Below are 17,807 nucleotides of genomic sequence, written 5' to 3'. Positions count from 1 at the left end.
AATATAGGATGATTTTAGATTTAAAACAGAACTTAAGTTCTGTTTTAAAGAATACAGTGTTCCTGAAACAGATTCCTCTGGAGATTTCTTACAGAGGGCGATATTTCTTTGGATGGGCACTGGAACACTTGCTGAAGAAGTAAAATGATTCCTTAGACACTTTTTAAGTTTATTTATTTATTTAAGTAATCTCTACACCTGACATGGGGCTTGAAACACAACCCCAAGATCAAGAGTTATAGACTCTATAGACTGAGCCAGTCAGGTGCCCCTAGGCACTCTTTAAGAAGTCAAGATATTTACCTTTTCTACAACAGTACTGCTACATGGTGTTAAGGGATAACGCAACTCACCTCTTCTTTTATATACCACTGCTCTGTCAATGGATGAGTGGTAGAGTGGCTTTTCGCTTTTCCACAGATACCTGTACAATGCAGAAAAACATTTGGAGCAGAATGGAGAAGAAATGGACCTAAACACATTTCAGAGAAGTTTCCCTCAAGCAACATCTGAAATTCCTGATACTCAGTGAAATAGCTCTGCCTTAGAATGACCTACTGATACGGGTCCCTAGGGCTTACGACATAGACATAAGCAAGTAGCACTGAAGGAGACAGCAAGCCAACAGAAAGACACGCTCATCCCAAAAGCCTCCCAGATGTCATAAGGTCCTGAAGAAGATATTAATTACACAAAAATGTAGAAACGGTTTCCTTCACCATAAAATTCTCTTGCTGTCTGTTCTCAGAAAGTGAAACGACCACCTAAGAAACAACTGTTCCTCCTTGCCCTTGCCCAACTGCCCTTTTGCTGAGGATTAAATTAGAGGTACTCCTGGAAACTCATACAAAGTGAACAATAAGTACCGGTCTTCTGAAGTAGAGATGCAATCAATGTTAATTACAGTTTTCCTGAAAATTATGTGTGAACTAAATTTTAGTGAACATACCACATTTGAAATATATCAGAGACCTTGTCATTGAATCCTATGGTAAAGGAGTTTGTGATTCTTTCAAATATCCTTTTTGTTATTTGTTTTCTTAAATAATAAATGTAACAATATACTCAAGGTAAAAAATAATAAAGATGTTTCCTAAATAGTCTAATCCCAATCGGTGGGTAAACCCACTATTAAAAATCCCTTGCAAATACCTAATCTAGACAGAATTTCTTATGCATTTATAAGGCATATACAGGTGGTAATTATGCTACAGGCAAGGAGGCATTACTTCCTTGGGGTCATATGCCCAGAAAATGGGAAAAGTGATCTAAAATAACATTCTGTCTAGATACTCCTTCTTTAAAAATGTACCTTACTTTGCTTACCTCTTCCCCAAACTACAAAAGATACAAAAAACGGAGGCACGTCACAAAGTCCTAACGTTTTCTGCAGGAATCCTGCATGCTTCTCTCCAGTTTTTCCATATGATTTTGTTTCCCAACTATTAAAAGTTAAGGTATAATTTACATACAAACTCACCCTGTTCAGTGTACAGTTCTGCTGGCTTCGGCAAACACACATAGTCATGTAATGACCACCACGGTGAATATACAGAGCAGGCCCATCAATCCGAAAGTCTCTCATGCCTCTTCACAGTCAAGCCCTCTCCACTGGCCTTAAAACTACTGATATCTGTTTCCATCCTGATAATTTACCCTTTCCCAGAATGTCATATAAAGGGAATCATACCCTATGTAACCTTTTAAGACTTTCATTCAGCATAATGCATTTAAGTCATTCATATTGTTGGATGTATCAGATGTTTGTTCCTTTCATTGCTGAATGGTATTTCATTGTATAGATTTACCCCACTTGACTTATCCATTCACCAGCTGAAGGGTATTTGGGTTGTTGCCACTTTTTGGCCACAGTAATGAAGCCACCATGAACATTCGAACAGATTTTTATGTGAAGTTGTCATTTCACTTGGGTAAATATGTAAGAGAGCAAACTACTAGGTGGTGTAATAACTGTATGTTCAACTTTATGAGAAACTGTCAAACTTCCAAAATGGCTGCATCATTTTTAAATCCCCACATTAGGTGTGGTCAGTTTTTTGTTCATTTTGCTTTGTTTTTGGCCATTCTAACTGGTGTGTAATGACATCTCATTGTAGTTTTAATTTGCATTTCCCTATTAACTAATGATGTTGAGATCATTTCACACATCTTCTTTAGTGAAATGTTTGTTCAAATCTTTTGTCCCTTTAAAAAATTGGGTTTTTGTCTGTGTTCTTACTGTATGAGAATTCTTTATTCTGGATACAAATCTTTTATCAGATATGTGATGTGCACATATTTTCTCCCACTGTATGGCTTCTCATTCTCTTAACAGTGTCTTTTGAAGAACAGATATTCTTTCTTCTGATGAAGTCCAATTTACAATTTTTTTCTTTTATAGATCATACTTTTGGTATATCTACAAAATTTTGCCTAACCCAAAAGGCTAAAAAGATTTTCTACACATGCTGTTAAATTTTCTTCCATGTTCCTCCCAGCATCTTCCATGACAACTGGAAGTCATCAAAGCCACCTCATAAGCTGTTATTAGGCTTCCAACTACTGTTTATTAATATTTTTCATAATCTCATACATAGGGACCCATACTTAGCTATGGAAAATGCTTTAATAACTTTCATCTAACAACATGGAAGATGATGTTCAGAATAACGGGAGAAAAAATTACAAATTTATGTCAACAGTGGGGGTCAGGTAGGGGCTCTGTACCTAAGCACTAGTCAGCAGTGATTTATATATGGTATTTCACTCAGCTCAAAGCACCTACTCCATACAGAAGTATCTTGGTAATGTATCCCCTGGACAATCTCTTCCGTGAGTCCTGGTCTCTCCCTGGAAGATGCCATTTTGGAAATAGACATACTCTCTTTGGTCATTAAATTCTCCCCTAAAGTAACTAAAAGTCAGTAAGTCTAAGATGTGTAACTGAATGCTGAAATATCAATTTGGGCTCTAATAGCTATATCTGCAGTGTAAGTTGGTGCCTGGCTTGAGCTAATGAATTCTTAGATACCACTGAGATGCCCGAGTGGCATGGTCCTTGAATACCTAGCCTCTCAGTATCAGTCAGGACAACCCCTGCTGGCACCATAAAAAGGAAGGCCCAGTGGCTGGTACTCCCAAGATAACCTAAGACAACAGAACGAACTCCTGTTCTTCCTGATATTCTTGTAACCACTGAGATCCAATGACCAAAGAGACATTCCTTCTCTGACAAGGAAGAGGAAGGACCCAGTTTCCTGGGTACCCACAGGCTGTCAGAGTAAGTTCACACCCAACCTCTTTTCTTTCATCATTGTGTATCAAACCTGCATAGTGAGAAATTACTACACCTCTCCCCTTTTTGGCAAGGATCCTCTTCCCCACGGGGCTTTATTCATCCCTGTAAGTCTGGTTTTCTATTTAAAAGCTCTCTTAAATGTAGAAGAAAAATAATCCAGTTCTACCTGTGAAAACTGAAATTTAGTTCTTAGAGCACAAAGCGGGCATTATTATCCCTATTTCATTGATGAGGAACTTAGAGCTGAATGAATTATTTTAACTAATTTGAGGAGCCTTGATTTTTCTCAAAATATATAAAATTAGTTGATCAATTATTATAAATTTACATAAAATAGACGTTAACTTTTTCTTCAAAGTCTTGTAAAGACTCAAAGTTCTAAGAGTAGATACAAAACTGTTCAAATTTGAACAAAACTGTTCAAAACTGTTCAAAGAGTAGATACAAACTGATCAATAGAAATATACTCTATGTTATGCAAGATACAGTGTCTATGAAAATGTATGAGCAAACTAAATTTCAGTGCGCTGAGGCTAAGAAATCAAGTAACTTGTCCATGGTTACACAACTACTCCGTAGTGCAATCAGGATTCAAACCCAGCACTGTCTGTCTCTACAGCTCTGCTCCTTCCACTCTATTACAATGAACCGACATCAGAACCAGAGTTCAAAGTCAAATGGTGAGACTGAATTAAGTATCCTCTCTTTGTACTTTCCTCCGTTTTGATTTTTGCAGGGATCTTTATTTGGGGGAACATTCACTTTATTGCGGGACAATTACGTATGTCATAGGCTGATACTTGTAATCTTCGTAATATTGGAAAGCAGATGGGAAATGATAACTTTGAGAAAGGGGAAGGAGAAGGAATATTAGAAATGTAGGTGTGACTCACACAAATTATAAAAAATTAATAACTAAAAAGAGGACATTACCGGAAACACTGATGAAATCCAAATAAAATCTGGAGGTTATTTAACAGTAACACCAAAAAAAAAAAAAATGTCGAATAGAACACAGGGGCTAATATTTCTAGAAAAAATGTCATAATGCTAAGGAGTCTAACTGCTGAAACTTCAGCTTTCAAATATAAGGCAAGAGACTTAGAAATCAAGCAGGTAAACCTAAAACCAGAAGAGACAACATACTTTGCCCTGGCTTCCTCCCACTTTTGTTTTTTCTCATCAACAGATCTCTTCATCACTTGGTACCATTTTCTGAAATCAAACCAGGGCTTATCTGAAAGAAAGGAAATCCGTGATTAGTAACCAAATAAGTCACATTATAACCATATACATTATTCATTTGAGTCTTCATTCATTGATACAACTAAACATTATGGAGTCAACATTATGGGAATTATGGAGTCACTGTCTCCATACTTCAACATGACTCCTGAGCAATCCGTCACTGAGTTCCTATCTATATTGTGGCCCTAACTAGATTATACTAAAACCATCTTTTTTTTTTTTTTTTTTGAGACAAGGGAGTATGAGAAGGGACATTAGAAGACACCTTGTTCAACCTTTCACTCTGTGTAGAAGCTGACATAAAGCAATGTGTAGAAAGAAGTATTTCACATATATTCTGGAAAGAACTCACAAATTGATTTCTACCATTAAATCCAAGGTCTTAAAACCAATGCACATATATGCGAAATCTTGAAAGAAAAATGAGTCAAACTTCTAGAAACAGTAGTTTCTACTCTAACAGAGTAGAAAAGTAGTTCCCAGGGGCTGGGGGGTGGGAGATAGGGAGAGGTTGGTAAAAGGGTACAAAGTTTTGGCTCTAAGATAAATAAGGTCTGAGAATCTAATGTAAAACATGGTGATTACAGTTGATCACACTGTATTATGTCAAGGAAATTTGCGAAGGGAATAGGACTACAATGTTCACACACACACACACACACACACACACAAGATTAAAATGTGAGGTGATATATGTATAACCAGATGAGAGAATCCTTTTGCAGTGTACATGTATATCAAATCATCAAAATACACATTTTAAATATCTTACAATTCTATATATCAATTATGCCCCCAAAAAGCTGAATTATTTAAAAAAACAACAATGAACATAAATACTAATGCGGGAACTAAGAAACTAAAATTGAATTTAAGAAATCGTATACCTACCCAACTTCACTGAATTGCTCTTAGGCCAGACACTATGTTAGGCACTAAAGATCCATGAAAAAGAAAAACATAAAGAAGAAAGACATGTTCCCTCCCTCTAGAAACTCACAACCTACCTTTCTATCATTTATGTTGTACTTTACTCTATGTCAGTTATTCTTAGCACTTTACAGACACTGGCAATCTAATCAGGATAGACATACGTAGTCCACCAGGTCTAATTCAGTGTGCTAAACCTCTAACAGATGTTTGGATAGGAGCAGCTGTTGCAGGAGTGATTAGTTTTGATTTGGGAAGTGGTAAGGTTGGGAGTGGGTGTGAAGAGAAGGCAGAATCTTGAAGGATAAAGGCGGATTTATCAGGGATTGAGGGAGTCGGGGGGTAAGAAGGAAAACATTTCAGGTAGAAGTAGCAGCGTGAGCAAAGGCTGAGGCATCACAACAGATGGTATAGTCATGGAACTGCCAGTAGGCTCACGGTCTAGCATGGCTAGTGAGGAGAAGCTGGAAATAAAAAAGCAGGCTGGTCTTTAAGATCATAGGAAATCACTGAAGTTTAGCAGCCTAGATGTAGAAATAGATAATTATATGAAGAAATAATTCTGGTATCAGGCATACTTTGTATACAAGTGTTTGTATATGTGTACTTGTATATTTTTCAAAGTCTTCCTTGCATTTATTGCATCTTTTAATCCATCACTTACAATGACTTTGAATTTGAATGATAAAAAATTAAGTACCTTCTTTGTTCTTTTCATTATATTTCTCAGCAATATTAGACAAAGTCCTGGAAAAACCAAAAAGCAAGTCAATTTTTTGGAAGTCACTTATTTGAAGACAGTTAAATTTTGAATTCTTCTGAAAGAAAAGTATAGAATAGTACTTGACACTGATGCTAACTTTTAACAGAGAAGCAATCACTATACGCACTGCCATTGTTTATTGGCATTTGGGAGGAGTGGCACTTTGTTTCATTTACTTTCCAAAATAATCTTTGAAGTCACATACTGCCAGGAGCCTAAAGGAATACAGAAAGGTGCCTTTAGGCAACTGCTACGAGATTCTTTAGGATTTGTGTATGATGATTTAAAGTTGGGAATCAGTGAAGCAATGAGAACATGAGTATGTACTTAAAAAATAGGAATAAAACATGAGACAAACAACTTACTAAGGTAGAATTAACTCTGACAACTAGGTGAGTCAAAATTCATGTAAGAAGTAATTGTTGCTACTAGTCAGTGTTCTACAACTGAGAGGCTCTATTTTCTCTTGAGATAATATAAGGATTCCTTTACTCTGAATAATTAGGTAAAAACAAAACTGTGATTTTTTTCCTCATAAAACTGACATACACTTACCATTCTAAATTGTCATCCAATAAAAAGAGCAGTTTCAATACTACTACAATGACAGCGACAGCCTGTACATCATATTTAACTGTTTTTGCCATTTTAGCTATGGGATCAAATGTCAGAAAATCCACTTCTCCTATTCCAGTCATTTTTACCACTTGGCAGGTTAAATCATTCATTTCATCTGTTGAAGAACAAAAACAGTAAAATGTGAACTAAATTCTGTGCCTAACTAGACCATACTAATGTGTGCCTCTGTAAGATAAGCTTTATCATCTTAAAACATGGTACTATGCTAGAACGGAGGGACACACATTTTCTGAATAAAATAAACCAAAAAATGCTATCTGTAGAGAAACACTAATGGTAGAATCCTGGCAAGATCTCTCTTTCCCTATCTGGACGTCCTAAAACATCTACCATGCACAGGGCACACTCTGGCACCTAACGCACAGCCGCACGCTAGTTTTCTATCATTTCATACCACTCTCTTGTCTGTGTTTCTACAGCAATTTGCACTGGCTTGAAACGAAATCCCCTGTCAGACCAAAGGCTTCTCTGGGAATGTACATTGACCCGCTGGCTAGCGTGCTAGAAGCCTCCGTGTATATTAAACTTGATGTACTGCTTTCCTAAAGAAATTATATGGTCAGCTTGGCCTCCATCTATTAGTCAAGGCTGAATAATGTGGCACTTGGAACCAGGAAACCCAGTTAGGGCCTATATATTCAGGCTTTCTAATCATTAGCTTTGTGACTCTGTGTTAGTCACTTAACCTCAGTTTCTTCATTTGTAAAGTGGGCTGTGGAATTAAATAAGATAAGTGAATATACTTTGAAAACTCTAAATTACTAAGCAAATTTCTTTACTCACTAATCTAAGTACCCAAGATGCACAATATTCTATTTTAATTAATCTTAAGTGAACAGCTAGTATTTATAAGAGCGTAATAAATTGTACTGAATTAAGTTGCATTTCCTACATGCATTCAGTCACCATGTCCTGCGGACTCTATTCCCACTCTCCATCCAATAGCAAGCACAGGAACCAGACACTTGCCAGGAGCCAGCCTGTATCAGTTACATTTTGGTAATCCCTTGTGTTCCTTCTATTACCTACTAGTAGATTTGTGTGTGTGTATATGTATATATGTGTGTATATATATATATGTTATTACATATTTATGTTTATTTTTATCATTGAAATTATACTATACATATACATAGTTTTGTATATTGCTTTCTTCATTAACATACACATTTTCCTTCCCTATTAAAAATATATCCAATCACATTTTTTTTTTAAAGATTTTATTTATTTATTTGACAGAGAGAGAGAGACAGCGAGAGAGGGAACACAAGCAAGGGGAGTGGGAGAGGGAGAAGCAGGCTTCCTGCCGAGCAGGGAGCCCGATGTGGGGCTCGATCCCAGGACACTGGGATCATGACCTGAGCCAAAAGCAGACGCTTAATGACTGAACCACACAGGTGCCCCTCCAATCACATTCTTTATATTGCTAAAGCAATAGGCTAACCACGCCATGTTTGTATTTTCTCTTAAGAATATGAGTCCTGAATTTCTCACATTTCTAGTTTTGCAAGAAATTCAGGAATGGGTTCCATTGGCAGATTCCATCGGGTTACCTGCGTCCTGGTATATTGTGAACAAGGTCTAGTGAGGCTCTCTTCACATTCTGTGTTTCATTGCCTTACAGAGTTCACTGTGATCCTACAAATGACCAAGCGCTGCCTTTTTTTCAGAAGGGGGGCATCCAGCTCATTAATAACACATATTGAAACATTTTTTACTTTAATTGCACTCAGCAAACTTACTGTAAAAACCAAGCATATCCCGCACATCAAAACAGAATGCTTTATTTCTGAACAATGTCCTTTTAACCTTTCTAAGTAGCCTGAAATATTTTAAGAAAGGATTCTGAAATTAAGCTTCATGTTATGATGGACCCTGTCAGGTGGCTCCAATTGTCTGTGATCTAAGAGGAATTCTATATTTTGCTCATTGTGATTTTATAATTCTATAAAAGTTCCCTCACCACATACACCACACTTACCAGGGAGATTGACTTCCATCAAGTATTTCATACACAAGATGTTTGGATGAAGATAGCAGTCTTCAGTTATGTCTGGAAAACGTGGCAAATCTAAGAATTTAGCAATTTCAATCATTTTTTTATAGATATCCTCATAGGCAGGCCAAGACTGAAATAAAAAATAAGCAAGGTAGCAATTTTTGCAACATAAATTATTTTAAAAATATTTTCTGATTTTAAAAGTACTATGTATTTACCGAATGAAATTTGGAATGTGGAAAAAAGCATTAAGGGGAAAACCACCCATAAATCCCTAATATCCTAACTTAGCAGGTTAAAACAGTGGTAATGCTAAATTGAAAAGCCACTAAAATTCCATTTGGCTCATAAAACTCTTACTGGCCTTCCCCATGATTGAGGGAAATCATTACTTTTCGCCAGTCGCAGAAGAACTGAGGGGAAGGGACAAAGCTGTGACCCAAACTGGAGTTCCAGAGCCATCACGACTGCTACTGCACAACTTCCCTCTCATACTCCCTCACCACACCCTCTCATTCACCTTCAAGCTCATGGCTAACAAATTTAGCTCCGTGTTTCACAATATTCACAGGCTTCTATGTGGGAGCTAACACCAGGATTTAAGTATAATAGTTGAAAATACACAATTCAACTTCATATTCTCCCATATAATCGCATGTAAAATTTTATAGAATCCAGGAAAATCTATGAGCTACTATTAATAAATGTATTCTGTTCAAGATCACCCCTGTAGTTTATCTGGTATGCTATTTTTATTTTTGCAATTTATAAACATCCTTGAAATTAATACTACATATAATTTTCCTCATTTCCTCATCCATTCACATAAAAATAATAAATTTAGAGTCTACTCTATGCAAAGTACTTTGGGAAATGTAAAGACAAATAAAACAATGCCTTCAAGGAGTTTATAACCTGGAAAGGGAGATAAGGTATGCGAAAATATAGTACAAAATAGAAAGTTATCAAGTACCTCAAGTAAGATTTTTTTTTTACAAAGCTTATGGAATTTCAGAAAAACTAACTTTTCTCATATGGTAGGACCCTATCAAAATTGGGCCTGAAGACAAACATTTTGGCCACCTGTTTGGCCGTACTAAAGTTGAGCGTGTGTACCTTCTGTGGCAAAGCAATTCTACCCCCTAGCTACGTATCCCCAGCAGAAATGTGCATGATGTCCACGGAAAGACAAGTACTAGAACGTTCTTAACAACACTATTTGTAAAAGTCCCAAGCTGGAAACTACCCGAACGCCATTAACGATAAGTAAATTTTGATACAGTCTCATAATGGAACACTACATGGCAAGGAAATGAATGCTCGGCCTGCAAGGACATGAATGAATCTTCAAAAACATCACATTGGAAGAAGCCAGATGCAAACGAAAATGATCCCAGGTATATAAAGTATAAAGCCCAGCAACTCAGCACCAAGCTTCTACAGAGTGAGTAGTGACCACTTGGGAGTGGGGGAAGTAATGGGGGGAAGTAATGATGGGAGTGGGCAACAGGGTGGAGCTTCAGGGGTGCTAGTAATGTTGTTCCTCCCTCTAGGGACTGGTTTAGGTTGTGAAAATTCATCAAGCTATGTACATTTGTGATATGTTCACTTTTCTGTATGTCTAGTTTACCTCAAAAAGTGGCAAGAAAGATAATACCACTTAAGTAAACCATTGCGTATAACAGAAATACTTCATACATCACTTTGTAGAAGAAATAATCTAACTGGCATATTCAGAGTTGGAAACACCCTTAGAAGTTTATGGTCCAACTTTACAAAATCCCTAGCAGGCAGATGTCTGGTCCTTCTTAAAAATCTCCAGGGATAGGAACTCAATACCTTCCCCGAAGGTAGTCAATTCTATTTTTAATGGGTTTAGTCATTAGAAGGTTCTTCTGTATTCTGAGCAAAAATTTTCCCAATTCAATAATCAATTAAAATCCCCCCAGTTGCTTGTGAAAGTATTGCTGTTAAATCATGTCTTGCCCATCTTCTAAATGTGTGAGTGTGTTTGGGCGCCAACTAAAGGAATGAATATTTCTCTGTTAAATTTTACTTTGGTAAATTCAACTCATATGCAATTTAAAGGACAAGGAAATGCTCTATTAATGGTGCAGGGATATGCTTATAGAAGATAATCATACTGTTAATTTCTAAAATTATAACCATGCTTGATTTTACTTTGCCTGAAGCTACAATCTCATCTGTATTATATTTATTTTGAGTTTTATTAGAAAAAAAGGCCTTTGGGGGGGTGCCTGGGTGGCTCAGTCATCAGGCGTCTGCCTTCGGCTCAGGTCATGATCCTCGAGTCCGGCTCCCTGCTCAGCGGTGAGCCTGTTTCTCCCTCTCCCACTCCCCCTGCTTGTGTTCCCTCTCTCGCTCTCTGTCAAACAAATAAATAAAATCTTTAAAAAAAAAAAAAAAGGCCTTTGGTTTATGCTGTATTATTAACATACGATTAACCTGAGCTGAAGACTACAAAGTAAATTTCTGTCAATCCAAAGTAGCAGTGTTGCCTTTTAAGTTTTTTTTTTTTAATGTGGAGACAGAGTGATTCTACTTGTACACTAAAGTACTATAAATTGTATTCTACTCTGTTAATTTAAAAGTGAAAAAAGGAAAACCAATTCTCAGTGACCTTTAGGAAGAAGTAGTCTTCTTTTTTCTTTATAAAATTAATTCATTTAGAATGCTGGGATGGAGTTGTAAGCAAATGGGCTTCATTTTGCACAAGATTTGAAGCATCTTTTCAAGTTAAAATAATTTCAACATTACTGACGAGATTCATGGCAACTCTAATCCTTTCAAATAATGCAGGTAGGAAATGTAATTAAGCACTTTTATCTGCAAACAAAATAAACACTAGAGCAGTGAATGCTCCCCTTAGGAAAATAATCATCTCAAAAAAACAATTTAATGTATGATAAATTCATGACTAGTAATTGTAAGGTCCTTAATGAAAAGGAATCTGGCAAACTACAAAGATTTAATATATTTTCAAATGTCCACACTAAAAGCTGGCATGTCAAACTAAATACCTGGTGACAAACAGACTACCTACCATTCTTTCACGTATGATCTGAGGATAAAATAATTATTAATTATTAATAATGCAAGTCTATAGATTTATATTACAGTTTACAATAGATTCTAGATTCTCCTAGTTTCAAGTCAGTATGGTAGACTTCACTTTTAAATTTTTCATTTATTTTTAAACAGACTTTTCCTTTTTGAATAACGCTGAAAACCTTTTTTTTTAAAAGGTGGCGACAGGGTTTTCAAGATCATTCTGCTTATTTTTTACCAATCTTCTGTAATTGTTATACATATAAGTTGTTTCCAATTTTTATACTACTATAAATAATGCCATGATGAATGTATTCCAGCAACACTTAAATCTGATTATAAAAATAATACATGATCATTACAGAAAATTTACAAAATATAAAGTACTATAATAAAGACAATAAAAATTGCTCATAACTTAGAGAAGGCCACTGTTAGCATGCTGGAGGACTTTTAGCCCTTTGGGGCATATCCGCATTTATAACCTTGGGATTTCAATTCAACAGCCTCTTTGACACCTCCACTGGAATATCTTTCCACTATGTCAAATGTACATGTTCCAAACTGAGTTTTTCATCTCCCATACCCCTGAATTTTATCCCCCCATCAGGGTTCCTCACCCTGTCACAAAAACCAAACATTTAGGAACCATCCTTGGCAGCTCCATTTCCCTGCACACCACATGAATATGGACTGTTTACCTCAAAGCTGGATCTGGAATGCTACTATTTCTCATCACATCTACAACTACTCTTCTACTCTAAGCCTCCATCACCCCAGACCAGACTCCCAACCAAACAGTATCCCCATGTCTGCTTTTGCCACTTTTAGCTACCACCAAGAGTGATATTTCAAAATGCACATCTGGTATGTCACTCTTCTACTAAAATCTAATAGTTTACCCTTTTCTTAGGCTAAGCTCCCATCTGTCTGAGAACTGCTGTACAAACTGAATTAGATGTACACGGCTTTGTCTCCTATTTTCACCTAACATTGTATTTTGTGAGTATTTTCTAACGTCAGGAGATACCCTTTGAAAACATCATTTTGAGTGACTGGAAAATATTCCCCTCTATGAACCCATCACTTCCATATTACTGGACATCCACGTTAGATACACACTACATGCATACATATCAAGCAGCTATTAAAAAGCATTTTCACAGGCTGTTCTATGACTTAGGAAAATTTTCATAGTACAATGCTGAGTTTAAAAAAGCAAGAGGGAAATTTGTATATAGTCTTCAGGCCTAATTTTGCAAATATGTTTATGTACATTAAATAAGACAATCAAAAATACCAAATGTTAAATGTTAATGGCATCCATGAGAAATTGGATTGTGGGTGATTTTTATTTTCTTCTTTATACATTTCATTGTTTCCTACATTTCTTTTAGTCACTCTGAATATATTTCTTTCTCTCTTTTTTTTTTTAAAGATTTTATTTATTTATTTGACAGAGTCAAATGGAGGAGACACAGCGAGAGACAGAACACAAGCAGGGGGAGTAGAAGAGGGAGAAGCAGGCTTCCTGCAGAGCAGGGAGCCCGATGCGGGGCTCAATCCCAGGACCCTGGGATCATGACCTGAGCCGAAGGCAGACACTTAACGACTGAGCCACCCAGGCGCCCCTGAATATATTTCTTTCATAAGAAAAAAAAAATAAGTATTCAAAAACATATTATAGTGGGCTAAAAAATTACACATAGAATCACCATATGATACAGCAATTGTGCTTCTGTGTAGATGCCCAAAAGAACTGAAAGAAGGGACTCTAACAGATATTTGTACACTAATGTTCATAGTAGCATCATTCATTATAGCCAAAGGTGAAAACAACCCAAATGTCCATGGATGAATAAACAAAATGTAGTATATAAATACAGTGGGATATTATTTAGCCTTAAAAAGAAATGTTCATTTCTGACACACACTACACAACACGGATAAACCTTAAAGGCATTATGCTGTGTGAAGTAAGTTTGACATAAAAAGAAAAATATTGTGTTATTTTACTTACACGCAGTACTAGAGTAGTCAAGTTCACAGAGACAGGAAGTAGAATGACGGACCTCAGGGGCTGGGGGTCCAGGGGGCAGGGTGTAGTGGGGAGCTGGGATTTCATGGGGACAGTTTCAGTTTGTGAAGATGCAAAAGGTCTGGAAATGAATGGTGGTGGTGGTGGTGGTGGTTGCACAACAATGTGAATGTACTTAATTCCGCTGAACTGCACACTTAAAAATGGTTTAAATGGTAAGGTTTACGTTATGTATATTTTGCCACAATTCTTAAAAAGTATAAAAGAAGAACCTAAATAACATCTGTCTAGAGGGAAAAAAAACCCACAACATATTAGAGAAGTCATAATTAGAATAAAAAAGATGACAAAAAAGGTCAACATATGTAAAATCTACTACAAACATTCAAAATCTATAACTACTTGCTGATATCTACTTTATCTTCTATAAAATACCTTAACAAAAGAACCCTACATAGGGGAGATGGAGTTTATGAAACTGTAATTATTAGATATATGACACTAAAGTATGGGTCTGCCTTGCCAGGAGACAAAATATACTGAGCAAAGAAGAAAATACCAGTATCTGCAGAATCTCTTGCTCCAGGTCTCTTTGGACAGAAATGATGACTTAATGGTTCTAGTACAATACCGAAAGGGATTGTCTTCTTAGTGCCTCAAATGAGGGAAGAGTCAGAACTGAACGTGACCACTGCGTGCCATTCCTGTCCCAGAGGACGTCATCAAAAGGACCAGAATGCTACCCTTTGCTCCCAACAACACCTGAAGTGGTGGCCAAATTGTCCCTACAGGGCTTGGCTATGGACTAACCCCCCTATACATCTGCTCCCATTCCAACGAAGGCAGGCTAGTTTGCGGGGCAGCAGAGCACCTGACCTCGGGCAGGAGGCCGGCAGCACTGTCCCGCAGCGCTCTTCTACAGAGTAAGACCCCAGTGGGCAGCAGAGCACCTGACCTCGGGCAGGAGGCCGGCAGCACTGTCCCGCAGCGCTCTTCTACAGAGTAAGACCCCAGTGGGCAGCAGAGCACCTGACCTCGGGCAGGAGGCCGGCAGCACTGTCCCGCAGCGCTCTTCTACAGAGTACGACCCCAGTGGGACATGTTGTGTCTCTGTCCGGTGTCCTCAGCCCACAAAGGGGAATCGGGCTCTAATTCTGATCGGATTCTAAAACATGGATAACTATCATATAATAATTACCATAAACATTTAATGGCTGTGTTAGTTAGTACAGTCTTATTTTGACTTAGAAAACGCCTTCATGTATAGAACACACCCAAGGAAAGGGTCTCACCGAAGCTGCTGCTGTTCGTACTGTGTTTCCGTTTGGTGCGTGGAATCTCTGGTGGATTCAAGTGGAATTAAGAGGACTGCCAGAACCCTGTTTAAAACTTTGCAGGTGTAGCACAGTATAATGACATTTTGTTTGGTACTGGCCCTTTGGTTATCTAACTAGTCTAATTCTAGCTGGAATCTTTTGTGCAACAAGATGGAATAATAACAAAAGGAAGAAAGAGGCAGAGAGATAAGACCAGTCTGTACTGCACAAAGCACCACCTTTATCAGAATCATTGCAAGACAGTTGTTAAAAATGCATATTCCTAGATCCCACTCCAGACTTAATGAGTCAATCTCTGGCATCCAGTCGAAGAATCTGTGCTTTACACAAGCTCTACAGGATATTCTTATGCACGTACCCAAAAAAATAAAAAAATAAAATGCAGTGGCTTCCCATCCTCATTTTTCCTGCAGCCTGGAAGACAGCCTCAGATGGCTTTACTCCACAAGCTTGAAAAGAGAAGTGCACCCACATATATGAGTGATGGTTAGGATATTGTGGGAGGAGAGGAACAAAAGAAAACATCAGTTGGTTTCTATTCATGCTGTCTGGCAGTGGTGACTCTGGAAGGTGGAGTGGGAGCGAGGGAAACTGAGAACACCTGTTCTTATTACAAGCACCTCAGTTCCCTCTGGTAGATTTAAACCTGCCGCATTATCATTCTAACAAAGGTTGCGCAAACAATCCGAAATGCTGCATACGGCCTACAGAGTAAGACGGCGAACAAAGCTAGAGTGAAGTTGGAAGAGTCAAAGACCTTCACTTGGAGGTGCTCAAGGAGTGACTGACAGCTCTGGGGCAGTCTTTTTCCTCCTTCAACCGACAGGGACCTAGTTTCACAAAGGGTGTAAGATTGCTCCGAGGCAGGATGAATCATCTTGGCAAAGTGCCACTCAGTGGGTTTGGCGGAACCAGCATTACATCTTTTCTTTTTACTCATTCAGAGAGAAGATCAGAATGTTGCTGATCAACATTCAAAATACTGGAGATGTACTTCAAAACGAATTTCCAGTTTCCTTCTTATCCCTTCTTGCTGAGTCTAGTGAGGGATGACGAAATGCCTAATTCTTGAGAGGATTTAGAAACACTGTCAAGGAGCACAGCGAATAACATGGATATGACATATTCTCTGTGTAGAAACTGGTTTGTGGGTTTAACATATCTAAAAATAAAGAAAATCAATATTGAAAAGATATATGTACCCTACTGTCTGTAAGTCCTCAGCAGATTAAGCAGTATCTATAACAGAGACACAAGTGTGTCTAGGCCCAGCTTTGGTTTGAGCTGCGATCTGATTACTTGGGACTCTGCATAGAGATGGTTCCTGAAAGAGACTACATTTTTAGCTTATTCCACCAGATGAACTGAAAGATTTTTTGCGAGAAGTTTAAACGATGCTTTGAATCAGCACCATACTCCAGAAACTTAAGTCAAAAATAAAGCAGCAGAAGAGGCAGAGGCAGAAAAAAGAGGTTATCTTTAAATTAAATAAGTAAATAAGATGAAGAGCCTATCCATCTGGAGTTGAGAATCATAACTCAGGAAAAGGTTATCTTTAAATTAAATAAGTAAATAAGATGAAGAGCCTATCCATCTGGAGTTGAGAATCATAACTCAGGAAAACACTAAAACATAACTCTCACTAAACCTTAACCTCTCCTCCTGAGCTTTGCTCTTCAGGGAGGGTAATGGCAGGAAGACTCAAGTCTTCATGGCCTGCTTGGAAAAAGAAAACAAACCACATCAATACTCCGTATTCTGTATTCCATTCCCTCGGTTTTAAGTGAGTTCTGTCAGGTTTGTTGTCATCGGGACAGAGGGGCCCACTTAAATACTAACAGAACAACTTAATGGAAAAGAAGAGGTCACCCAGGATAAAGGTTTAAGGGTCTTTAAAGCTCTTTTTGGGAGTGGTGGTTTGTTTTTAAGGTGTGCTCAACTTTCTAGAATAACAAAAACAAAACAAAACCAAACACAGAAGAAAAACAGTCCCCAGCAGCCCACACACAAAACACTCCACCAGCATTATCTCCACCGCCATCTCCTAGAACAATTGCACCTTTTGTCATTTCTGGTGGAGGTACAGCTGCTGAAGAAGCCAAGACTTACTGGAGAAAGCGAAGACATGGAAGGAGGGAAGAAAATGCTTCCTTTGTTAACAAAAAGCCATTTCCATTGAAAAGTTTCAACATACTATGGAACAGTGAATGCACTTTTGTGAGCAAAGGCAAAGCATACAATGAAGAAAAGCTGCCTGTCAATTAAATAAACAGTCATTTGAAGACATCCCAAACCTTTCCCCCTCTTCTTGAAAAAAGGAGGGGACAGGAGAGAGGGAATGTGAACTATTACTAGACATGGCCGAAGATGTGTCTAAAAGGTATGGCAAATATGATACATAGGGCTTCTGGAGTGAGACAAATTCATTTAATTACAATAGTAAGAAATCACAAGGTTAATATGTTTTTTAAAAGACCACAAAGCTA

General features: G+C 37.7%; 1 protein-coding gene across 3 annotated transcripts in view; it reads right to left on the bottom strand.

The window, feature by feature from the left end:
- TAF1B (TATA-box binding protein associated factor, RNA polymerase I subunit B) overlaps positions 1 to 17,807 on the bottom strand; it is a 66,230-nt gene that overhangs the window by 6,565 nt on the left and 41,858 nt on the right. For all 3 annotated transcript variants that reach the window (XM_028099624.2, XM_028099623.2, XM_088026313.1), the window contains 5 exons: positions 8,860 to 9,007; positions 6,795 to 6,972; positions 6,177 to 6,223; positions 4,445 to 4,535; positions 354 to 424 (listed from right to left, as the gene is read on the bottom strand). In XM_028099624.2, coding sequence (XP_027955425.1) covers positions 354 to 424; positions 4,445 to 4,535; positions 6,177 to 6,223; positions 6,795 to 6,972; positions 8,860 to 9,007 — 535 coding nt within the window. The remainder of the gene's footprint in view (positions 1 to 353; positions 425 to 4,444; positions 4,536 to 6,176; positions 6,224 to 6,794; positions 6,973 to 8,859; positions 9,008 to 17,807) is intronic.

This window comes from Eumetopias jubatus, unplaced genomic scaffold (assembly GCF_037043125.1).
Source record: "Eumetopias jubatus isolate StellerSeaLion01/CBP00866 unplaced genomic scaffold, mEumJub1_p1.0 scaffold_9, whole genome shotgun sequence".
Taxonomy (NCBI): Eukaryota; Metazoa; Chordata; class Mammalia; order Carnivora; family Otariidae; genus Eumetopias; species Eumetopias jubatus.
The sequence above is the reverse complement of the archived record's forward strand: the minus strand, read 5'-3'. Positions and strand labels throughout refer to the sequence as shown.